Genomic DNA, 26674 nt, shown 5'->3' on the forward strand with positions numbered 1-26674 from the left:
TGATGGGTACTTTTACCTTGTGGTACAAAAATGATTTTTCATATAAAGTCAAAATCGTGGTTTAAGTAGTTGTATTCATTAGGTCAATGATACCAAGGGTTCACGAATGAGAATGGATGTGATCACTGCATCAGAATATGCTTCGTGTGTATAAATATAACTTTATGTATACATGGTATATATAAATACATATCAATTTATATTAATACGATGAAGCTTTGGAACCGCTAAACTAATCAAAAAAGTTAATATTCTTTTTTTAGGATAAAATTTTCTAACTGACGTCGCCGACGTTATAAATTTATAAAGGGGAAAAACTAGCTTATCACGCCGCAAAGGGGAAAAATTGGCCTGATCCTCGTTTTCCCCTATAACGTTGAAGGGGGAAAGTTGGATCATGCCATTTTTTCCGGGGGGAAATATTGGATCGATCCAGTTTTTCCCCCCGGAAAAATTGGCATGGGGGAAGAATGGCTATAGGACACCGGTTCATGAAATTATTTTGGTATTTTTTTGGCCATGTATACACCATCTGTATCTCCCTTGAAATTTTAAAGAGACCAGTCTTTTTCTTTTAAGTCTGACTGTTTCGGATTAAACAGAAGCTTTTAAATTTCACTAAACGGATACATGTACCACAGATCAGATCAAAAAATATTCATTACCAAATTATAGAGAATAAACTGATGAAACAATATGTTCTCCGAGTGTTCGACATTCATTTTTGTAATTTAACTGAAAAGGATCTTGTCGATAAAAGTATTCTCTATTTCTCTGTGCGATGATTCACATTAAAAAATCCAAAATGAACACCCAATTTTTTTGGCATTCGTAAGAAGAGAAACGAAAAGAGACATAAGAGGAGACACCTTCTACTGACATACTTTTTATTTCACAAAACCAGCAGCGATTATTACGGCCTCTAAAATCTGGACCTATTTTTAATCTTTTGATTCGGTTAATGATGTAACATATACCCATTTAGTAATAATATATTAAGTTGTTTTGCACGTGAAGAATACAAGGAGTATAGATATTATTTTCGATAATAGTTACGGGCAATACTTCCTTTCATACTGTTTTGTATTTGCTATGTTTTTAAAATTGATGTGGTTCTACAGAAATTTTCACAAAAGGAATCTCGTGACCTTCAATTTAAAACAAATTGATATTGACCTACATCAACAGACGCAATAAAAGTAAAAAAACAAAATACACATAGAGGTCGACAAACATTCAATACGCAATCACATCTATACGAAATGTATATAACTTCATAAGGTGAATAGTCCCGTTCATGTCGAGACGAGTTAGGACAAATCTAAGCCAGTCTTCTGAATTCATCCCTAAACATTAAATGCAAGAAACAAATGTTCCTACATGTACATTTAATACCCAAAAAAAATACTGCTCACATGGTTCATGTAATCAGACAGCATAGGACAATGAATCGCGACATTACTCGCCTCCTTTTGTATATTCAGTAATTGTAATATCAAAGTGTTACTTATAGAAAAATAAAAGTTCTTGAACATGGGAAAACACATGATTATAACTGACCTTTCAGTACCCTTTTAGAGAAACTATTTACGAATCCAGTGGCAGGCAGTATTTTTTACGAACTTTGGGCTATATATTACATTTTTTAAATATTTTATAAAGTTATTTCTAATTGGATTTCAATCAACCAATAGATTTTTTTAACACGTATCTATGTGTTTATCAGGTTATATATATCATTGAACAACTATCTGTTGCTGGATATATAAACACAAATTTTTTATCCTGAAATTTGGCATATATTTTACCAAAATTGGTTTGCAAAATATTATTATAAATGTTCACATCAGTAGAAAACAAAAACAATCGAAGATAAAATTGTGACCAAATAAACAAATGTACTTCCGACAATTCCGTGCCTTTCAAAACATGGTTTGGTAAAATCCGCCCATAAATACTCTAAAATATCTTTTTAAAAACTGTTATGATATAAAAATATATAGCCAAAAATTGTAGGCGGCAAATACGTATTGCATAATACTTTACAATATTATATTGCAATTCAAAAAAGAACTTTTTATAATTGCATGAATTCAACTGCATCTAAAAAAAAATATCAGTTAACTTTACATTTATGAATCTCATTGGTACGTGTACATCAAGATGCAAATTTGTATAGAAAGATTTTAATCAGTCAATATAGCATTATCAAAATGTTCACCAGGTCACCGCCCTTGTGATTGCAGTTTGCGTAGAAAAAAACTACTTTATAAATCAACATGAAAAAAATACGCCAAAAAGACGACGTCAAAAGAATTCGGCACTGGCGACGTCAAATTGTTATTGCTTATTTGCAACGTCGAAACGTTATTTTTTTTAAATCTGGCATCAAGAGGGTTTAATAATGACTTCAATTTCATGGAAAGGCAACAGATTTGAGAGCCTATTGATAATCTGTTGATATCTGTTTTTTGCTTTTTTTTCTAGGCAAAGTCAATCATTATTTTATTGTAACAATAAACTAATTTTTGAGACGTTTCGACCATTGGCCTTCTTTAGTTCTTTATTTTTCTTCACAACTACATGGCTGACATTACTTTCTTTTTCAATCATTTAAAAGATGTTATAGATAAAATTCCTTGGAAACGTTATGACATCACAATACTTTAACGTCACAATAGCATGATGTCATAATACTATTTTATTAATGAAAGTTAAATTATATAAGCTTTGATTAGTGTTGTTCCGATGATTGGAATAAGTCGGAAATCAGTTGGTTGGGCCTGGCGATGTCGATAATCGATTGAGATTTTGTTTGATCGATTGTCGTTTAAGTTTTCTCGACTTTTAGCTTATCAACTTCCGGTTCGTTTTAGGTTTGCATTTTATGTGCGCAGCAAACAAATAATAACAAAAAATATCAGGATCGATGACAATAACAATATCAAACATCCTATAATTAAAGACATAACCAATTTCCTTCTTTATAAACGTGACAAATGCATTGACTATAAATATTTGCAGATTGATGGAATATTATTTAAAATTAATAACTTTGTATGAAATATATACTTTCTTTCAATACCGGTACTTGCAACTTGAGAGTGTACATAAAATCATTATGAATGAGACAAAATAATTTCTTTGCTTAATTAGAACGTGTTGCAAATTGCCTTTTATTAATGTTTTATCTATTTGTAGCATCAAAAACGTCATATTCCTTTCCAAATTGCTTGCCAAACATCGTTTATTTTTGTATATATCTGAAATTTGTCAGCCATATTGAAAAATATAAGAATCACGAATCGGATACGGTTCAACTATGTAATAATTCAGCATTCTTGCAATTATACGTTCAGACGCACGAATGACACAATTGGCAGAAAAAATGATGATCACAAAAGTGAAAAAAAAAGCATTATACACGAATTAACAGACATTGGCTTAATCCCGTATGTTTACTGTATATATTATAATGCAAATGCATTGTTTTATTTTTTTCTGTTAATCTTAAATTTCTTAAAGTTAAAAACTTTATATATCTTTTCTCAACTAGAAGCATTCAAATGTTATTGAAATTGTATTGTGAGTTACACAATTGAAATTTAGAAATGTTAGTGTCACTGTTGGTTATTAATGTAATTATGAGATCAATATGAATCTTGATTCTTATTAATTATTGTTTTAACTGCTAAATAAATAGTTATCAAAGGTACCAGGATTATAATTCAGTACGTCAGAATATGAAAAGGAAACAAAAGATCAAATATGAATATATAAACTCTGCAATGATAAGGAATATACACATTAGACATGTACAATGAGACTAAATGCATGATTTCATTTGAAAAAAGGGCAAGGTATTATGATGCAATTATAACCGATAGTCGGTTGGTTGCTGTCAACTGATTGTAATAGATAATCGGTTGGTAATTTCAACCAATTATCCAACACTAGCTTTGATGAATTAAAGTCATTCCTTTTTAACGTCGATTCCAAATGGTCTAATTGTATTTAGTTTTAGCATCCATTGTGCTTCAATATATCTTCTGTAATTTGCAAATCTATCGTAAATTTGTTGCAGAACTTGAACTGTGATGTCCTCTTTACAATGATCCTCTTGGTTAAAATGTTCCGCCACAGCTGTATCTCTATCATGTCAATCATGTCAATGATACAGTGAAACCTGACTAAACCGAAACTTGTATAAACCAAAAATGTCGTAAGCACTGTCATATCAAATCATGTGTGTTGTGAACTGATAAAACATCAGCCAAAACCAAACAAAATCTTAAGTCCTGAAGAGGTTCGGTTTAAACAGGTTTCACTGTAAGCTTATGATGCCCTGTTTTTTTTTTTTATTTCTGCTTGTCTCAGTGGAGTAACCTGAGATGAGAAATTATGAAAGAAAATCATGAAAATAGCTGCAATTAGTGATTGGCCTGTGACATGATTTATAAAATGTACATAAAAAAGAATTGAAGTACAAATTGACAGAAATAGTATTTAACATTGGACCATGCATGCATATATATGAAACTAATTAAGTCCTCTGTATAGTTAGTTATACATTTATTACCAATCCATACTGTATCATCTACAAAAAACCTTTCATTCAGTGATTATTGATCAAAAACTTTGGCTGCTTTGTGTTTTGCCGGCAAAATTGATCTTGATAACAGAGAGACAAAAGATACCAAAGCGACATTCAAACACATAGGGTGCAATCAACAGTTTTTTTCTACGACGTCACATTTTAAGGGACCATGCATAAGTGACCCTTAGTTGTGGACTGATTAATAAAGATACTTGTATAAAACTAGATATCACTGGAATCAGAATGTTCTCTAGTTTATAATGAAATAAAAATAATGTGTACTTTTAATATATTAAAAATATTCCATCCAATGAACATGGGGGAAAAAGGTCCAATTTGAACATAAAAAACTTGAAACCAGGTTATGTGCACACCCATGAAGACATGATCCATGCACATTTTACATAATCAAAACTGTATGAAATTTGTAGGTTTTTACCTAGCCTTTCAGAAAAATCTTGTTTCAGGGTACGGTTTCCTGCTCCGAAAAGAGCTACAGTGGCTGCAAATAAGTTTTACAATTTTCACTGCCAAAAAAACAGGTTGTTTACAGTGTTGTCTCCCCTCAAAACATGTAAAGTTAATATAATTTTTAAAATTATTTCAATCATTCAACCTGTTTTAATTGAAAGCTAATTAACTAATTTTTACAATCAAATACAAAAAACATGATACTTTTTCACCAATTGAGTAAATAAACAGGGGTTTCCCTCCATAATTATTTTTGTCAGGGAATAACCCCTAGTTTTTTATACGAAACTGTTTATAGCACCCTTAAGGCAAAACTTTATATGCGATATATTAAAATTTCTTAGCTTTTCTGAATCTGTACACTATACCGATTAAAATGATGTCTGACTTTAAGGATAGTGACCACGAATAGTGAAAATACAGCTCTTTTTTCATGTCGCGTAGTACTGGCATATTGGCCAGTGGCAAACAGTTTAACCAGCAAACTCCAAACATTTCCTGTATCCCATTTTCATCAGTTTTACAATGAAAATAAATCATAAAATAGGGTTTCTTTTGAATAAATAGAATAAAAGCTATGAAATAAGCATGAATAAAGTTACTTGAAATATATTTTGTCCCTAGTATTATGTGAACTAAGTTATAGCTGAGTTGAGAAAAATATGGAAATAGTGTTTTTCTTAGGAATGGCACTTGTACTTTTATGACTTTAAAAAGTACCAAATATATAATATAATGAATTAAAATTTATGTCACACTGATCAGAAGTACAGGTCAAAGTAGAAAAAATCTACACTTTGCATGTGCAACTTATGGTTCCAAATATATGAGACATTGAATAAAATATCATGACGTCACAAAAAGATGAAAAAAACTTCAATATTTGTGCAGAGTCTGGTTTTCTTATTTCTGGTTGCTATGTACAAATCTGTAATATTTGCATTAAATATACCAAACTGATGCTATTAAATTAAAGTATACATGCCGTACAACATTTTTCAGAATTGTTTTACTCCATTCGTGTACACATTTCTATGCGAAAACATCACTATAATATATATTTGTCCCTTTAAAGGTGCAATCAACAGTTTTTTTCTACGACGTCACATTTTAAGGGACCATGCATAAGTGACCCTTAGTTGTGGACTGATTAATAAAGATACTTGTATAAAACTAGATATCACTGGAATCAGAATGTTTTCTAGTTTATAATGAAATAAAAATAATGTGTACTTTTAATATATTAAAAATATTCCATCCAATGAACATGGGGGAAAAAAGGTCCAATTTGAACATAAAAAACTTGAAACCAGGTTATGTGCACACCCATGAAGACATGATCCATGCACATTTTACATAATCAAAACTGTATGAAATTTGTAGGTTTTTACCTAGCCTTTCAGAAAAATCTTGTTTCAGGGTACGGTTTCCTGCTCCGAAAAGAGCTACAGTGGCTGCAAATAAGTTTTCAATTTACACTGCCAAAAAAACAGGTTGTTTACAGTGTTGTCTCCCCTCAAAACATGTAAAGTTAATATAATTTTTAAAATTATTTCAATCATTCAACCTGTTTTAATTGAAAGCTAATTAACTAATTTTTACAATCAAATACAAAAAACATGATACTTTTTCACCTATTGAGTAAATAAACAGGGGTTTCCCTCCATGGTTATTTTTGTCAGGGAATAACCCCTAGTTTTTTATACGAAACTGTTTATAGCAAAAACAAATTGACAGTGTCATGGCAAAAAAAAAAGTAAAAAGAAAAACATCAGTACCCAATAGAAAAACATCAGTACACAAATAGAAAAACATCAGTACACAAATAGAAAACAGTACACAAATAGAAAAACATCAGTACACAAATAGAAAACAGTACACAAATAGAAAACAGTACACAAATAGAAAAACATCAGTACACAAATAGAAAACAGTACACAAATAGAAAAACATCAGTACACAAATAGAAAACAGTACACAAATAGAAAACAGTACACAAATAGAAAAACATCAGTACACAAATAGAAAACAGTACACAAATAGAAAAACATCAGTACACAAATAGAAAACAGTACACAAATAGAAAACAGTACACAAATAGAAAAACATCAGTACACAAATAGAAAACAGTACACAAATAGAAAAACATCAGTACACAAATAGAAAACAGTACACAAATAGAAAACAGTACACAAATAGAAAAACATCAGTACACAAATAGAAAACAGTACACAAATAGAAAACAGTACACAAATAGAAAAACATCAGTACACAAATAGAAAAACATCAGTACACAAATAGAAAAACAAAAGACTGAGCAACACAAGTTCTACTAAAATCAATACAGAATCTGGGAGTATATGAAAAATAAGTGAGAGATAGAGAATTTATTTAGTTTAAAAAAAATCTGAATTATTGGATGGCCCTTACAGGGCGTCCTTGTTCAAAGTTTTTAGAAAAGTTGCACATCTAAGGATGATAATAGTTTAGAATGAATGAAGAAATTTGCTGTCAATTATTGTTTTATAATGAAATTAATGTATTCTAGGAATCTGAAAAAAGAAATGCTAAGAATGGAGTTGATGGAAGGTATTTATTTTAACTCTACAGACAGCAAAATTTGATTTAATCTATTACTTATAATTTTATTGGTTTTATGTTGAGGTCTAAATTAAAGCAACTAAAATTCAAGGTTTATTATCTAAAGAATGATGTGACAAAGAGAAAGGAGAAGGTCCAGTAAGACCCCTTTTTGACCCCGAAATATAGCAGTTTTACAAAATTGTTAAATGTAAAAGGTTAGCTATTTATTTGAAAGAAGAATACTTTTGCTACATAAATATGGGCTATTTTTGACAATACATTGCACATATATTGGGTACTAGCATAATTAAGTCATGCTAAATTACTGGAATCTTCACAATATTAGCATTTGAATTAAAGTTTAGACGGTTTCCATCTTACATGGAAGTGGTTGCATTTGTGTTCATTCTTAATATTTAAATTTGATGATAATGCATAACATATATAGAGGTTGAGAGTGAATATGGATGCGGCCACTTTTATTTTTGTCAAGAACCATCTGAAAAGTTACATATTATGGCATATTATGGCATAACCTTTTTACAACAACTTCAAATTTTAAAAGAATTAATTGAAGTTCAACCCTCTAAAAAATTCCTATTCAGTTTACAAATTTCTTTCAATTGATAGGTCTGTAGAAAGCCAACCAAACAGAGGACTGGGAAAGTCAACGAATGCTTCATCTTTTGATGTTTTCTTTCATGCAATTATGCATTCATCAATCTTTGATAATAGCTGTATAGCTTATGTCAGGTTTGCCTTAGATAGGCTTGGCGGATGGACATGCAAAAAACATGAACTGTTTCCAGTGAAGTAAGTATAAATACTGAAAAACTATGTAAATTAAGTTTAAAAATAGTATTGTTTAAAAATAGTATTGGTTAGATTTTTATGGCCCACTTATTATACCCCATTTAGAGGCAGTTTGTTTTTTCAGTCTATGCGTCTGTTTGTTCCTCCAATTGTTGGATTGTTTTTGTTTAATTGTTCATTAGACCAATTCATCCGTTCGTCCATTTGCCTGTCCCACTTCAGGTTTAATTTTTAGGTCAATGTAATGTTTTTGATGAAGTTGGAGGTCTAATCAACTTGAAACTTAGTACACATGTTACCTATGATATGATCTCTCTAATTTGTATGTCAAATTAGAGGTTTGACCCCAATTTCAGGGTCTACTGAACATAGAAACTGATAGTATGAGTTGGGCATCAATATACTAATGGATACATTATAAAACAGTCAAATAAAAATTACTAATATAACCAATGGTTAAATGAAAAGTAATCTATGACTACCATGAATTATTACATAATTCATATGTTGCCAAAGATAGATAATACAAAACTTATACAAGTATCAGACAGGATCAGAAATGTGATTGTAGCATTTCTATTTTGTTTTAAGCAGATTTTTAATTCAATTTTTTTATTGGAAACAAACAGAGTATGGTTATTCCCAACTCAAATGCTCTAAACTCAACATGTTCATTGAGTATGGAGTGGAATAAGTTAAAATTCAACAAACCTATATTCTTGGTCATATTTGTTACACAATAAATAAAATTCTAGGGAAACATTTTAATGTTACTGACAAGTAGTGTTGTCAACGGTTAACCGGTTAACCGTTCGAACGACCGAATACCGAATACCAAAAACGCTAACCGGTTAACCAGACTTTTTTCAATTTTGATAGATTTTGTATTGAAATAATTAAATAGTAAGTTTTATTTAAAAATTGTCGTCGTGGTAATTAATTTGACAAATCAATTGTCCAGTAAATTGATTGCTATTGTTAATCCTAATAACATAAAATTAATTAGAACTTGTCTCTCAGCTCGGGGCATGATCTTAAAGACACATAATTAGTTTATATGTTTTTTTAACAGTAACTCTAAATCAGTAATGCGATTAAATTTTACGACTTTCTTAAATTCATTATTTCGTTTCTGATCTAATATTGTATAAACCTACATCTAAATGTGCAAACTCCGTCGTAAAGGGCTTAGTCTTACTTAAAAACGAAATGCTTACTCAAAAATTGTAAAATGAAAATCAATGTGAATGTACACAATGTATACGTGGTAGTACGAGTAACATGCAAACAAAGTAAAGAAACAGGCCGTACAGTGACCTATAATAGTTGTTAATTTCTGTGTCATTTTGATCTCTTGTGGAGAATTGTCGCATTGGCAATCATACCCCATCTTCTTTTTTTTATAATTAATCATTCAAATTGAAACACTCCACATCATTCTCGGTGACAACAAGTGAAAAGGAAAGAATAATCAGTTTCAGACATATTCAATTCTACGAGATCAAGAAGATTTTTTTTTAATTTTTCAATCTGAAGCTGGTACACACGCTATTGTTCATACGGTGTAGTTGATTATTAAAAGTCAAACTTCGCCAGGAACCCACACAGACAAGCCTTAAAATGCCAAAGGACAAACTTCAATTCTAAAAGCGTAAATTTATGACTTGGATGAAAGGTTTTCAAATTTACACTCATACCACATCTTTTATCTATGTGTAGGGTACTATTGATAAGGGCTTTCAAGCACCAATTCAAACTACCGGTTAACCAGTTAATCGGTCGAGCGATTGTTCGAGTAACCGGTTACTCAAAAGTGTACGATTTGACAACGCTACTGACAAGTCTTTTTATGGTCATGCAGTCACAGAACATTAGATAGATTATGATACATCAAATACAGTTTTTTTTATCTGCCCAGATAGCTTAATTTGCAGTATAAAGTTATTATTTGAGGTAGTATATTAAGTGAATATATTCTATGGGATTAATACCTGACTTTTTATGTGCCTAACATAGTACTCTTGAAGTTCTATTGCTATATAAAGCTTGAAATATAATTACTGTGGAATTTGATCTAAAGTAAACTACTAAAAACTAAATGTTAAGTAATTACAGGTTTTCTTCCCTGATAGAAACTGTTTTTAGCCCCATTTATGGGCATTATGTTTTCTAGTCTGTGCGTCCGTCTGTTCGTTCATCTGTTCGTCCGTCCGTTCGTCCCACTTCAGGTTAAAGTTTTTGGTTGAGGTAGTTTTTGATGAAGTTGAAGTCCAATCAACTTTAAACTTAGTTAACATGTTCTCTATGATATGATCTTTCTAATTCTAATGCCAAATTAGAGATTTTTTTTTCTCCATTTTCACGGTCCACTGAACATAGAAAATTATAGTGCGGATGGGGCATCCGTGTACTTGGCACACATTCTTGTTAATCCAACTTTAATGCTTGATTTCAGAAAATTTGCAAATGGAAATTATGAAGTTGGAAGATTGATATCTATTCCAAGGGATTGTTTGTCAACCACAATTGCATACAGTTACTTTGTAGTTTCTGGGAACACAGACATGATGGAGTACATTTTCAACAGCAATGACAATATAAGATATGTATTTGTGAAACCAGATGATCTGAAAAATACTGATGGTAAATACATTTTGATAAGTTAGTAAGAGTCAATTTCCTAATGCATGTAGAGTAAGAGTTTGGTTGACTCTGCATACTTATATTGTTTGCAGATGTCAATCTTACTTGTAACTCTTGAGCAAACATTAATACAAACAAAGCAAGCAAGGCAAGGAAGCCAACTAAACTTTTACTCTAACATGTCCAAGGAAAGAGAGATATTGTTTGAATTTCATGAGACAAGATTCAAAGATTATATTGGGGATACAATTAGGGTTTTTGCTTGCTGTTATTCTTCTTTCAAGTTTCAGAATGGTCCTCATTGATGGGTTAAATTGATCAAAATGATCAATCTTTCATCTTTCTTAGGAATAATTTTTGGCGGAATTTATGCTTATAATATATGCACAAAAAAAGATCCACATGCATTTGCACCTCAACTGTTTTGTGAAAATGTGCCTATAATTTTAAAGTTTACAAATATCTTGAAATAAATATATAATATACATAAAATTATTAATTATGCACATTCATGAATTAAACTTTTAAAGCCCATAGAAACATATGATCAGAGTTATGGGGTTTTGTTCATTAAAAAAGGGGGGACGTTTCCAAGTTTGGGGGTTTTATTCTTTAAAAAAGCCATATTTTCACTTTTAGGACAATAACTCAACAATGCTTTGGGCAGTTTTCATGAAACTTTGTTGACTGATCTATATCTATCAAAATAACCTCCTTTTTTGTGTGTAAATTTCTGATATGACATTGAGGAGTTATGGAACTTTATTCATTGAAAAAAAGACTGGCGTATCATTTGCTCATGGCACAGCTTTTTATTCCTCAATGTACAATAATTGGTTTTAAATCAAATATTAATTAAAATGAATTAACGCTAAGCTTTCAAATAAATGGTTTTCTTGTTTCAAGGATTCAACCTACAAGTTTGATATTTGAAGTCCTTGATCCTTTCATGTAATTTTGATCTTTCAGGTAAATTGCATAGATATGATGGTGTTATTAGGGGACAAGAAGTCAAGGATGGAGTGACTAATTTTTTTTTGCGTCACACTGGTATGGAAGCAAAACAGTATAGAAAGGAACTTACTGAAGATGCTCGCCAGTCAGTTAATGTATTTTTGCCTGATTGGCAAACAGCCAAAAGTTCAGCCTCTGGAAGTGGTGGTGAAGCTATGATAATGAAAATCAACTTGATTCATCAAAGTTTACATACAAACTACTGTACAATTATGAAAGCTATGTGGGAGAGAGATTTAGTGCAGTTATTCAAAGATGTATGTTTGAGTTTTACTATAATAATTGTCAAAAAGACTGTAAATTTTGAAATTATTGCAAGTGCTTAGTATTTGCAAGTCAGATGACCAACCAAAATTTGACAATTATTATTGCAGTTTAAGGAAAAGCTACATAATTTATCAGAATGCAAGTTTACTTTGCTCAAACCTTAAGACCTGTTGGTTTTATTTGTGGGTGAAAAATTTCACAATTTTTAGGCAACAAAGTATATGAAAAAATCTGATGGTTATATTTTTCTTTATTCCTTATTTAATAATTTGGTAGATAATAAATTGGTTGAAGTAAAAAAATTATAAAGATATTTTTTTGGTTAAGTATATTTATAGTGGATTGTGAAATTGCTCTCTCTTTCTGTGCTTATCTAATAACCTTTGTGGTAGTGATTTACCTATTGCCTGACCAGTTTAAAAAATTGTCAATACAATTTGTCCATTTAAATTGTACAATAGGTATTGTGAGAGCTATTATCAACAGGTGGTCATTTAACTACCTGTAGATTTACCTGGTTTGTTTTTGACAGAGCTAATTTAAATGAATGATAGCTAGCTTGCTTCATGTCCAATGTCCTGAATGGACTATTTTGGTATAGGACATTTTACATTTAATACACTATTTGTTTTAATAAAGATATTCATTGTAAATTTATTTATTTTGCTTACAGTTACAAATAAATTATTGCTGGTAAATCCCACTTTCATAATGAAGAATAAAGCACTGAAATTTCTATTCACTAAGCCATTTGTACTTTTTTTGATATATTGAAAATAAATTTTTGACAGTAATTCCAATTGAAGTAGATCCTGAATATTAAATGAAACTTAGCATCATTACTATTCCATTTCAGGAATCGTATTATAACATAAAAATACATCCCATTAGAAAACACCAAGCCACACATAATTCATCTTGTAGAATTATTCACAATTAGATGGGCTATCCAAAAAAATAATTTCACAAACACTTTAATTCCATATCAGGAATCAGAAACTTAAAATACATCCCACATTAAAAACACCATGAAGCAAACATATATCTACATTTTTATAAACTAAATTCACTGATTGAAATTTCCATCTTGACTATTTAGAGACACAAAAAGAACTGGCTTAAAATGTCCCATATCTAAATACAATAGTCTATTCAGATCATTGCTCATGATACATGAGGAAAGCAAGCTAGCTATCAGTCATTTAAATTTTACCTTTTAGGAATAGTAAGGATTTTTTACTGGGTAGTTAAATGGCCACCTGTTGATGAGCTCTCACAATACCTATTGTACAATTAAAATGGACAAATTGTGTTAACAATTTTTTATACTGGTCAGGCAATAGGGATTTAAATACCACAAAGGTGATTGGATAATGACAGGTACACAGGTCAGACACACTGAAACTCATTAATAAGAATACCTGTAACTAAGACAGCGCACCATATACTCTTATATTATTTGACCTTTATTATATATTTATACCCCCGCTTTAATTATACCCCCGCTTTAAAAAAGGGGGGGTATACTGTTTTACCTCTGTCTGTCAGTCTGTCCGTCCATCAGTCCATCAGTCCGTCCGTCCATCAGTCCGTCCGTCCGTCAGTCAGTCCGTCCCATGAAACTTTCCTCACATTTTTCTCAGGAACTACACATCCACCCTTTCTGTAATTTGGTATCAACATTTATATATGTCAGCCATACCGTGTGATGCGTTTTCAGATTCATCACTTGACAACTTCCTGTTTACCGAACACTTGTCTGATTTTACACATGATAACCAAGTTGAAAATTTTCGTCACATTTTTCTCAGGAACTACAATACAAGGATTTCTGAAATTTGGTTTCAGGATTTATATAAGTCAGCTATACCGTGTGATGCGTTTTCAGATTCATCACTCGACAACTTCCTGTTTACCGAACACTTGTATGATTTTACACATGATAACCAAGTTGAAAATTTTCGTCACATTTTTCTCAGGAACTACAATACAAGGATTTCTGAAATTTGGTTTCAGGATTTATATAAGTCAGCTATACTGTGTGATGCGTTTTCAGATTCATCACTCGACAACTTCCTGTTTACCAAACACTTGTATGATTTTACACATGATAACCAAGTTCAAAATTTTCGTCACATTTTTCTCAGGAACTACAATACAAGGATTTTTGAAATTTGGTTTCAGGATTTTTATAAGTCAGCTATACCGTGTGATGCGTTTTCAGATTCATCACTCGACAACTTCCTGTTTACCGAACACTTGTATGATTTTACACATGATAACCAAGTTGAAAATTTTCGTCACATTTTTCTCAGGAACTACAATACAAGGATTTCTGAAATTTGGTTTCAGGATTTATATAAGTCAGCTATACCGTGTGATGCGTTTTCAGATTCATCACTCGACAACTTCCTGTTTACCGAACACTTGTATGATTTTACACATGATAACCAAGTTAAAAATTTTCGTCACATTTTTCTCAGGAACTACAATACAAGGATTTCTGAAATTTGGTTTCAGGATTTTTATAAGTCAGCTATACCGTGTGATGCGTTTTCAGATTCATCACTCGACAACTTCCTGTTTACCGAACACTTGCATATTTTTACACTATTAATATTATCCACTTGCGGCGGGGGTATCATCAGTGAGCAGTAGCTCGCAGTTTCACTTGTTTGACCTGCGGATTGGGAAAAGAATCAGATCATTTACAAAAATACTTTAGCTATTAGAAAGTACAGGAATTATGTGTAAATTTTGGCAGAATTACTTTCGAAATTTTCATTTACTGGCCAAAATAAGCAAAAATAAACAACCCCAAAAATAACCCCCTATACAGTAGCTGATGCAGCAAACGTCATATCTTCTTTGAACAAGTAAAGCATTTTTTAATCACTGGTTGTTCTTTATGTTGCAGGCTCTTACAAAAAGTTTTGAACCATTATGGCAGGAGTTTATAAACAAGAAAGAATTTGGTAAAGAAGACAAAAAGAAAATAATGTTAAATGCCATAGCTGTTGCATATCTATTTAAAGAATATCAGCTCTCAGTGAGCGGAGATGAAGGTAGTTCACTTTGTCAAGCTTTATTGCCTGAATATGGAGATGATGGAAAACAATATGAGATTGAATACCTTAAAGAAGAGATGCCTTTAACATTTCAGTAAGTGTTAATGATAATGCAACCAGAATAATTTAGGCCCTCCCCTTGATTGTTTCTCCAACTCTGGAGGACCTGGCCTTTAAGTCATAAAAATTTTGAGTCAGCTTTTTGTAAACTTCAAAACCATAAAAATATGTCATGAATTCAGGATTTTGACTGGTGCCTTCATTTAGAGGGAGTCAATAGGTTGATAGTTTAATGTAATGTTATAGAGATAGGTAAATCCTGAGATAGATCTGAATGATTAATTGATATTTTCCCTGAAGAATGAGATTAAAGTTGATTAACATCAAATTTCATAGATCATCTTGCATTAATTTAATGTGTCTTATAGAATTGTAATTTTAATTCTTCATTTTATTTTTTTTCCTTTTCAGTTTGATACCAAAAGTAATAGTACATTTAACAGAAGTTGTTATTAGTTGTTTAAATCCAAGTTGGCTGTATTGCATGCCACTGCTTCACATTCTGTACAACCAGTCGTTTCCAGGAGAAAAACCAAAACCAAAGGAAAGTGTGAAACATGATTATCATAAACCTATATGGTGGGGAATTGCTGTTCAAGACCATTATAGCTTTGATCTTAAAAAATTCAAACAGAAACACATTGAAGAGTAAGTATATATTTGAATCAATCAAGTCAATTAGTAGACCATTTTTTCTGTGAAGTCACTCTCTTTCCACCTTAAATGTCATATAATTATTAACCTTGAAATCTTTCCAGTTGAAAGAATTTATATTCTCATCTTATCTCATTATGAGTGCTTTTTTTCAAATTTGACTATAAAAATGAATGGAAGGTGTTCTATGAAGAAAAAAGCTCATTCAGTTTTAATAGTTGGGTACAAAACATGGTCATTGATTATTCACCTGTGTTATCAATCAGTTTTAAATTAGAACTAAGAGGATTGAAATACACACAAAACCCCATAAAGCATTTAAAGAACAAATTGCTCCAGTAAATGGAAAAGGGTATATTAATGATTTTGTTTTTGTTTCAGGGGATATATAAAAGATATTATGGACAAATTAACACCATACTTCACAATGGACTACCTTTTACCAAGGACACTGATGTCTTGTATAGCACTTGAACAACTACCTCTGGCTGCTAAATCTAAATGGATTTCACCAGACATTGTACTGGCTTCATTATGCTTTTACGTAAGAGACGAGAAACATATCACAAAACATGACTTGAAGGAAAAAGTGAGTATCCTATAAAAGAGATATAAAAAGATATATATACAAAATAAATTGGATAAAAAACAATAAATGTACATTTTCGAGAATTTAAAATGATTCTGTACTGGCTTCAAAAGAGGAGAAAAGCTCAACAAACTTTTAATACTTTTGTCCTTTTTTCAGAACTTATACAAATAATTGTTCTGACAATGTTCATTTATTGTATATATATGTAGTCAAAACTAGTCAAAACTAGTCAAAACATTTACTAAATTTTATCATCGGTATAAAGATATCATTCGTAAATATAGCTCAACATGCAGACTTCTAATACGTTCAGGTATTTCACATCCAATTTTTTATGGAAATATTCTTGATAAAGCACAAAGGTGTCAGTATTCACCTCAGAAACTTACAAAACCTTTGAATAGACTTGTTAAGAAGGGATATAATTATGATACTGTTGTCAAGTCATTAAAGATTGCATATTTTGGCGTTAATATTGAGTCACTGATAAGGTCTTTGCATCGGAACTAAACACATTTATTCTAAAAACAGTTGTTGGCATGACACGGGTTATGTTCTTCTCATATATGTTATGATGGTATGATACTAAACCCCTAACGGGAAGGATTGTGCCTGATGTTCATATGATGAAATCATAATCTTTCAGTCAGTTTAATTGAAGTCTGGAGCTGGCATGTCAGTTAACTGCTAGTAGTCTGTTGTTATTTATGTATTATTGCATACATGTGATTCTTCCGGCGGGAGTTAAAATCTCCCGCTTTTCAGACCCTCTTCCGTCCCTCCCGTTAAAATTTGAAATCTTCCGCTTTTTGAAAATGTCAATCGCGAAAAAATTTCAGTAGACATTTCTGTTTACAAAATAGATACAGACAGGGAAAAAGTCCGAGAAAATCGGAAGTTTCCTGTAATGGAATTTGTGTCAAAAAGGTAAATAAGAAAATAGCCTGGAGTAATCAATGAAGGTGTTAAGGATTAGACTGTATATACAACAATAAAAGATGATTGGCATTTACCTAGTTATCAACTAGCTAGTTAAATAAACATGTCTGGATGATTAAAAGTGATTCTGACAATGGAACAGTGTTATATAAACATCGACTTTCATAAATTTTGATGCTGTTGAAAACATGGAACAGACTTAGTTTATATTAAACCTCAAAGACAATAAAATCAACTCAAATATGATATGTCTTCTATCTTGTCCAATGGAACACCTAAATAAGTGTGTTTGTCTTATTATTTCACAAAATGCAAACTGTATGTTATCACCAAATACATGTACCCCAGCATCAAATTAAAGAAGACACAGTATCTAGCCAAAACAAAAAAATGTGAAAGTCCAGTGCCAAGAGTCATGACCATGATTACTACACTTCATGCAAAGCTGACTATGGTGTCCCTAATTACTTGACCAAAAATATGGAGACAGCTACCCAACAGAAAGCTCACAACTTTATCAATTCAACACCTTCTGTTACAAACATGTTCAGTAGGGGTACAAAAGTTGCCTATGTGGTCAAAGCATATTTACTTATTGCCAACAATGTATGATGGCTGATTACTTTATCTTGAACTATATACATGATATAAAATTATGATGAACAAATATTTGAACCCCCCTTATCTTCTATTTTACCAAAGAGAGTCTATCTATACAAATCCTTGATTTTACTAAGTAAAAATGGCTATGTAGGTGCTTGAAGGTGTGGAATCATTGTTGTGTTTTAACAAAAAAGGAAGATATGCAGTTTAAACACACACAAAAAAATCTTGCGTATGTCGATAAAAAGGTCGATAAAAAATCTCCAGTTATGAGGCCCAAACTCCAGCTGAAAATTTCCAAATCTCCAGTTGTGGCTTGACAACTCTGTCACATGTATGTTATTGTCATTTTGTTTATTTTCTTTGGTTACATCTTCTGACATCAGACTCGAACTTCTCTTGAACTGAATTTTAATGTGCGTATTGTTATGCGTTTACTTTTCTACATTGGTTAGAGGTATAGGGGGAGGGTTGAGATCTCACAAACATGTTTAACCCCCCCACATTTTTGCGCCTGTCCCAAGTCAGGAGCCTCTGGCCTTTGTTAGTCTTGTATTATTTTAATTTTAGTTTCTTGTGTACAATTTGGAAATTAGTATGGCGTTCATTATCACTGGACTAGTATATATTTGTTTAGGGGCCAGCTGAAGGACGCCTCAGGGTTAGGGAATTTCTCGCTACATTGAAGACCTGTTGGTGACCCTCTGCTGTTGTTTTTTATTTGGTCGGGTTGTTGTCTCTTTGACACATTCCCCATTTCCATTCTCAATTTTAGTCCTGTTTTTTTTATGAAAAAAATAACATTTTCATTTTATTATATAGGCAACCATTGACTGTCTGAATGCTGTCCTCCAAAAGTTAAATGAAGAGAATCTTGAAAAGTAAGATTTGTAGATATTTAGAGGTTAAAAAGGAGTTGTTTTGAACTTGGAAAGGAATGTGCATAGTTATAGATTTAATTGTAATGTCAAAATTGATGAATACAACTTTGATCTATTGAGTAAACTGTAAATTTAAAACAGATATAACCTAATTTTTGGCATTAAAACATATACCACACAAACTGCCAGGATGTGACAAGAAATAGATGTAAAAATGCAACAAAGACTGACAATAATCAAATGCAAGAATGAATCCTTAATGGTTATTTATTTTGTTGTAGATCTCCTGAAATGTTGTCCTGTGCATTCAGATCATTGATGATTGCAGCAGACGTGTTGAAGTCTATGCATCAGAGATATGGTAACAAATTGAGAGACACTGTTATGTGTTTAGCCCTTGATGATTTTCTTACTAGTCTGCATGTGTATTATACAACTAATGCTGAATTGTCTGAAAAGAGTGGAAATGCTGCTGAAAGTGAAAGTGAAGGTTTTGAGAAAACCTTAGATGATGTACAGTCTGATGTTAGACAGTGGTTAAAAACAAAAATGGCATTATGTAAAAGTAATGAGCTGTTGCCATGTTTAAAGGTAATAATTAGAAAAAAATAACATTCAAAAAAGAGGGACGAAAGATACCAGAGGGACAATCAAACTCACAAATTGAAAATGCCATGGCCAAAAATGAAATGGACAAACAGACAAACAATAGTACACATGACACAACAGAGAAAACTAAAGAATAAACAACACAAGTCCCCAAAAAACTAGGGGTGATCTCAGGTGCTCTGGAAGGGTAAGCTGATGCTGCTCCACATGTGGCATAGTGCATGGAATTAAAATTCCCCAAAATATGAGATTAGGGGCATTATGTTCTCTGGTCTGTGCATTCATTTGATCGTTCATCCGTTCCTTTGTCTGTTCGTCTGTTCCAGGTTAAAGTTTTCGATCATGGTAGTTTTTGATGAAGTTGAAGTCCAATCAATTTGAAACTTAGTACACATGTCTCTATGATATGATCTATCTAATTTAAATGCCAAATTAGATGTTTGACAAAAAGTTCACGGTTCACTGAACATAGAAATGATAGTCCGTATTTCTTAAATTTTTTGGTTAAAGTTTTTGGTCAAGGTAGTTTTTGATGAAGATGAAGTACAAACAACTTAAACCTTTGTACACATGTTCCTTATGATATGATCTTGGTAATTTTAATGCAAAATTAGATTTTTGACTCCAATTTCAGGTCTGTCCGTCCAAAGAATATTTTCATCACAGTTTTCTCAGGAACTACAATACAAGGATTTCTGAAATTTGGTTTCAGGGTTTATAGAAGTCAGCTTTACAGTGTGATGTGTTTTCAGATTCTTCACTCAACAAATTCCTGTTTACTGAACACTTGTATAATTTTACACATGATAGCCAAGTAAAAAGTTTTCTTCATATATTTCTCAGGAACTACAAGACAAGGATTTCTGAAATTTGGTTTCAGAGTTAATAAAAGTCAGCTACACAGTGTGATGCCTTGTCAAAATTGATCACTCAACAACTTCCTGTTTACCGAACACTTATATCATTTTCCACATGATAGCCAAGTTGAACGTTTTCGTAACATTTTTCTCAGGATCTATAAAACAAAGATTTCTGAAATTTGGTTTCAGGGTTGATATAAGTCAGCTATACCATATGATGTGTTTTCAGATTCACCACTCAACAACTTCATGTTAACTGAAATATTTTGGCGGGTTATCATCAGTTAGCAGTAGCTTGCTGTTTCACTTGTTTGGCCTTGGCCCCTCAGTTATGGTCTTTTGACTTTGAAACTTTTGCTTAGATTACATGTATTAGTTTGTGATTAGGTTAGTATATGGAGAAACACTAGTGGTATGTCAATGATATTTGGTATGCAGTTGTATAAGCATTGTCATATCTCATTTCCATTGAGATTATTTGGCCCTACCACCTCAGTCGACGGTCTACTGACTTTGAAACTTTTGCTTAGTTTACAGTTTACATGTATTAGTTTGTGATTAGGTCAGTTCAAGGGGAACCATTATTGGTAGGCCAATGTAATAGCACGAAGTTGTATAAGGATAAGCACATCTCATTTCCATGTAGAATATTTGGCCCTGCTCCCTCAGTCATGGTCTATTGACTTTACTACTTTGGCTTAATTTACACTCATACCACATCTTCCTTAATATCTATTTATTAGTTTGTGATGGTTCATTGACTTCAAAACTTTTCCTAGTTTACAAGATAATGTTTGTGATTAGGTTTGTATAAAGGGAACTACCTATGATAAGTCAATTATATTAAGGTATGCAGTTGTATTAGCATTGGCACATCTCATTTCCATGGCATGTACCATCAGTCATTGTTCTTGTTGAATTTGAATATTTGCATAACAATTAAGTTACATGTTAAAGTATTGCTTTTTTATGCCCCCACTGTAGCAGATGTAGAGTGGGCATTTAGTTTTACCCTTGTATGTTTGTATGTATACATGTATGTATGTATGTATGTATGTATGTATGTATGTATGTATGTATGTATGTATGTATGTATGTATGTATGTATGTATGTATGTATGTATGTATGTATGTATGTATGTATGTATGTATGTATGTATGTATGTATGTATGTATGTATGTATGTATGTATGTATGTATGTATGTATGTATGTATGTATGTATGTATGTATGTATGTATGTATGTATGTATGTATGTATGTATGTATGTATGTATGTATGTATGTATGTATGTATGTATGTATGTATGTATGTATGTATGTATGTATGTATGTATGTATGTATGTATGTATGTATGTATGTATGTATGTATGTATGTATGTATGTATGTATGTATGTATGTATGTATGTATGTATGTATGTATGTATGTATGTATGTATGTATGTATGTATGTATGTATGTATGTATGTATGTATGTATGTATGTATGTATGTATGTATGTATGTATGTATGTATGTATGTATGTATGTATGTATGTATGTATGTATGTATGTATGTATGTATGTATGTATGTATGTATGTATGTATGTATGTATGTATGTCCCAAAATTGGTTTCTGTTCTGTAACTTATGTTTGCATCAACCAAATGTTATGAAAAGTATACACAATGCTTATTGCCACAATACAGTCAGATCAAGTTTGAATTTTGGTGGCGTCACTTTTACGGTTCTAGAGTTATGCCACTTTACAAATGGATAAATTGCTAAATGTTTTATTACAGACCTTTTACTCAAGTTTACCTCAACCAAATGTTATGAAACTTATACACAATACTTATCACCTTAAAACACACCAAATTTGAATTTTGGTGGCGTCTGTATACAAATACATATTGCTGAATTTTTGTTTTGTTCTCTAATTTTTTGATTTTAACATTTGCATTTAATCAAATTAAAAAAAGGCGAGATATATCTCTGTTTTACCAGTTTATTGTTCTAATAAAATAAAACTGAAATGTACTTTTCATATTCTAATAAAACCTTATTAGATAATATTACATCTTCTTATTTATATTTGAGTGCGGTAAAGATTTTGTGTTATAACTTTATAATATTTTAATTATTGACACCAGAAATATATCTCAAGATTTGACAATGCTGAGTTCATTTCCCTCCAAATTGTCTCCTTTCAAATTCAACTTCCTGATAACCTGTTGAGGTTTTAAAAATATGACTGTTTCTATGAATCATTAAATGCTATTTCAAATCCAAGCCATCCTGTAATAGTGTTGATAATATTTTTTTTATTCAAGATGAAATATCAAACTACATATTTTGATATTTATTTATGGGATTCTGCTTTTAGTTTTTTCATTGAGGATTTTGTAAATAGCGGTTTGTTGACAAGTTATCTTCTAATACAGGCTTGTAATGACTCACTGGACAACTGGAATGCATCCCTTTAGTGATGGATGCAGATTGAACAGTTCAGCAGAAAGCACTTATCAATAATGAAATAATCATGATAATTGTAGAAAATTTAAAAGAGGGATAAGAACACGAGCTTAGAGAAGAGGAATATGCCAAATCTTGATTTCGTATTATAAACATAGTTGTCCTACTGGGTTTGGATTATTAAAACTTATTGGTTTTCAGAAATTCTGTTTTTATTTTTTCTGCTTTGATCAAACAAGCAGGTTTCAGTATGGAAACAGTTTTTTTTAGACCGTAGGGGAAAAGGTATGAACTTGGTTCACAGCAAAATATTTAACAGACATAAGGTGGGCAATCATGATGATGAATTTTATTACATTGGTTGCAATGAATTACATTGATTTCCCAGTTAAATAAAAACCGATAGTTTCACGTGTGAAATAAAAGTGGTCATTTCACTCTCTGACGTCGTACAACAATAGGGGTTGTCAAGATGTCAAATGTCGGATCAAAGCATACATAGGAAAAACATATAGTTCCTTACATTTTCTACATTAATTTCTTAAAAAAGAGCCATTCGGGTTGCCAATGTAATAAAAAGAATAACTAATCAAAGAATTCAAAAATCAAAAAATATTCAACTCGTGACCGAACAACACTGATAATTAACTCGTGCGCTATGCGCATTCGTGAATTAATGTGTTGTTCGGTCACTTGTTGAATATTTTTCTCTATTTGAATTCTTCGATTAGTAATTCTATAAATATTGGTCCAGCTTTAAAACAAGAGGTGATTTATATGCAGATTTTTCTGAGATCACAATAAATAATCTAACTCTTTTGTTCATTCTTGAAAACTCACTATAATAAATGCATGAACTAATTTCTGAATTTTCAGTTTTTAGAATGTGAGTTAATCAATTTTAAAGCAGATTGAAACTAGTAAAAACTTGATAAAAATATAATTTCACTTTTTTTTTTATACTTTTAAGGCTTGGAACAGGGTACTGAAAGTTGTTGTACCTCAAGGCTTTATCAAAGATGAATTTGTCAAATTTATATCTGAAGGTCTCCATGAGGCATTGAAATATAAGGTAAGAAAATGAAATTTCATGATTGGATATGCAATGCACTGAAAGTATTTACCTTCAGAAAAACAGCTAATAATTACTTTACTTTAAATAATATTCAGTACAACCTATTCAGTATTGAAAGGTATAAATGGCTCTTAAATAATATTAAAAATATCAAATGAAAAATTTATAACCAACAGCCTTATGTTTGATATACCATGTTGTTGCATTGAAAAAAGACATATAGTATTTGAAACACATGTAGATGTATTTTGGTTCTAGCTGTCTTGTGTGTTTCATAGCTATTGTTGGGTTTTTGTCTCATGGAAGTATATTTATATTCTACCTCTCAAATTTATATTGAATAAAATAAAATGCAAATTGTTTAACCTTGCAGAGGCAGTATGAGGAAGAACTTGTCAGGGTTTACTGTCAAAATCAAGATTTGTTTTGTAGTGAAATGCTTGATGTACTCAGCAAATATGTTTTCGAGGTAAGAATTAAAATATTGAAAAGAAATTACTTTTACCAAAAGTCAGATTTTGTTATTCTGAAGACACTCAATTAAATGTTCTAAGAATATTTGTTTTACTATGTTTCAAATTTTGGAAATTCTACATATTCATTTTTTGTACTGATGTAATTTTTTCAGGCTGTAGTTCGATTAAATGAAGGTATAAAATATGAAAAATGGAAGGAAGACCAGCTAAGAAACTTTGGACAACTTTTGTCATTAGTGTTTGAAAAAAGTGCAGCCAGTGATTGTATTAAAGATCCTTCATCCAGCCTTCAGTTTATATTGAATTGGAGACCTTTTCCTATTTATGTAAAAATGTGCAGTAAGTTGTTACTTTTGCCACTTTTGCCATTGTAGATTTAAGTAATCTCTTTGATAAATTTAAAGATAATTTCTTCTATTGCAAAACAATTTTTATGTTTGTTTTGACTGATCACAGTCTGTACATGTTTTGCTTACATGAAGATTGATATGAAAGAACAGCTAATTTTTGGGATACAATTGCTTTCAATCAATCTGTAGACATATACCATTGGCTCAGGGCCATGCCCTAACATAAACTGTTTTATTCTAAACATTAAGGAACATCTCAGATTCTCATGATTGTCTTGCTTTAAAAGGTAAACACAAACAAAGGGATTGAACTTACACAACTTTCCTATCATGTTCTTTTCATAATCTTCATGTTTGATATTTCCCTCGACTTATATGCATGTTTTAACAACATGGAAAATCAGAATTAAGCAGTATTTATATTTAGTGTTTTTATAAATTTAGAAACATGTCAGAGGGAATTCCCAAGTTTTGATAAAAATGCAAGAGTTCTTTAAATTCCGATAAATCTATTTCTGATTTATAAGAACTGAAGTGGAGTTTTTCTTATATGTCACCTTTATAAAACTTATATTTGATATTGTACCCCTTAAAGAAATAGAGAACCATTTAGGTCGTTTAATTAACATTTGATATACCTTCTTGCTCCAGATTTTTTTTAGGTAATTATGCCATGCATATAGTTTTCTTGATTTCAATGGTTGCTCTGGATTTTCCACTGAATTGATTAATTAAAAACTCATGGGATCCTTTCTATGTATGTCTGCTATTGAGGGTTATTGTTGTTGCATAATTTTAAATCATATGCATCATTTAAATTAAAATAAATGTAGTCCGAATCGTAAAGGTGTAACTACAACACCCCTTCAGGCGAAATGGAGTCTTCCATATTATCGAGTTGTCTCCCCTCTGGAAGTAACTTCCGTCAATTCTGAACAACATGTCGAGAAAAATTAACTCGTTCTGTCGATAAACGTCGTATTATATTAAAACGATTGCAATTTAAACCGAGGAATGTGTACAGAAAGGAGTCATGACCACTGACCCAAAGGAAATTACATATTTAAGAGTTAGGAATGGGGTTCCTCCTAGAATTAAGGTTCATCATAAGGAATTGAAAAATATGGCCGTTTTTACGCCCTAAAATTTACTATGAGTACAGACAAACTGATGCATCTAGGAAAGTTTTAAGTTATGATATATAAAGTCTATGTATCAGAAAAATAATGACTTACCTGGATTTTGACGTTCATTTTTTTTCCAGTCTGCAGAAGATAGCAAAATAAACAAACACATGAGTTTCATTTGATACGGTCCACTCAGTTACACAGTTTAAATCACCTATTGTTTACAGGTGTCTATTGTCCTTCTATTGTTCATTAAATCAATATACTCACAACATCAATTATATGAGGGACCACCTTCTCAAACGTTTTCCCAACTTAGTTTATTTTTGCACCTTCTGCAGGAATGAAAATTAAATGAATAGCAAAACCCAGAAAAGTTTATAATTTTCTGAACCATAAAATACATTTAAAATTTAATTATCTAGGTCCAGCCATGCCTTAAAACTCTTGTAGTTGTACAGGTTTTTCTGTACTCAGAGTAAAATTGGTGTTGTAAATATGGCTATTTTAGCCAAAAGGTTATGATGAACCTTAATG

At 31.4% G+C, this 26674-nt stretch overlaps 2 protein-coding genes across 2 annotated transcripts in view; both read left to right on the forward strand.

The window, feature by feature from the left end:
- LOC139492851 (myb-like protein X) overlaps nt 1-7670 on the forward strand; it is a 33270-nt gene extending 25600 nt beyond the window's left edge. The window contains exon 10 of the mRNA XM_071281002.1: nt 7617-7670. Within this exon, the coding sequence (XP_071137103.1) occupies nt 7617-7670 (54 nt within the window). The remainder of the gene's footprint in view (nt 1-7616) is intronic.
- Nucleotides 7671-8360: 690 nt separating this feature from the next.
- Nucleotides 8361-24728, forward strand: LOC139492852 (uncharacterized). The gene is made up of 10 exons (XM_071281003.1): nt 8361-8464; nt 10920-11107; nt 12077-12378; nt 15306-15550; nt 15928-16164; nt 16552-16759; nt 19127-19185; nt 19467-19776; nt 24080-24181; nt 24558-24728. Exons 1-10 carry the CDS (start codon nt 8361-8363, stop codon nt 24726-24728), a joined length of 1926 nt encoding a protein of 641 aa, XP_071137104.1.
- Nucleotides 24729-26674: the final 1946 nt, after the last annotated feature.

This window comes from Mytilus edulis, chromosome 10 (assembly GCF_963676685.1).
Source record: "Mytilus edulis chromosome 10, xbMytEdul2.2, whole genome shotgun sequence".
Taxonomy (NCBI): Eukaryota; Metazoa; Mollusca; class Bivalvia; order Mytilida; family Mytilidae; genus Mytilus; species Mytilus edulis.

Excerpts from the sequence above, each read along its gene's own strand:
- LOC139492852 (XM_071281003.1), top strand. The coding sequence starts at position 8,361 with ATGCATTCATCAATCTTTGATAATAGCTGTATAGCTTATGTCAGGTTT. Across the intron at positions 11,108-12,076 it reads TGATCTGAAAAATACTGATG|GTAAATTGCATAGATATGAT; the intron begins GTAAATACATTT and ends TTGATCTTTCAG. Across the intron at positions 19,777-24,079 it reads AGCTGTTGCCATGTTTAAAG|GCTTGGAACAGGGTACTGAA; the intron begins GTAATAATTAGA and ends TATACTTTTAAG.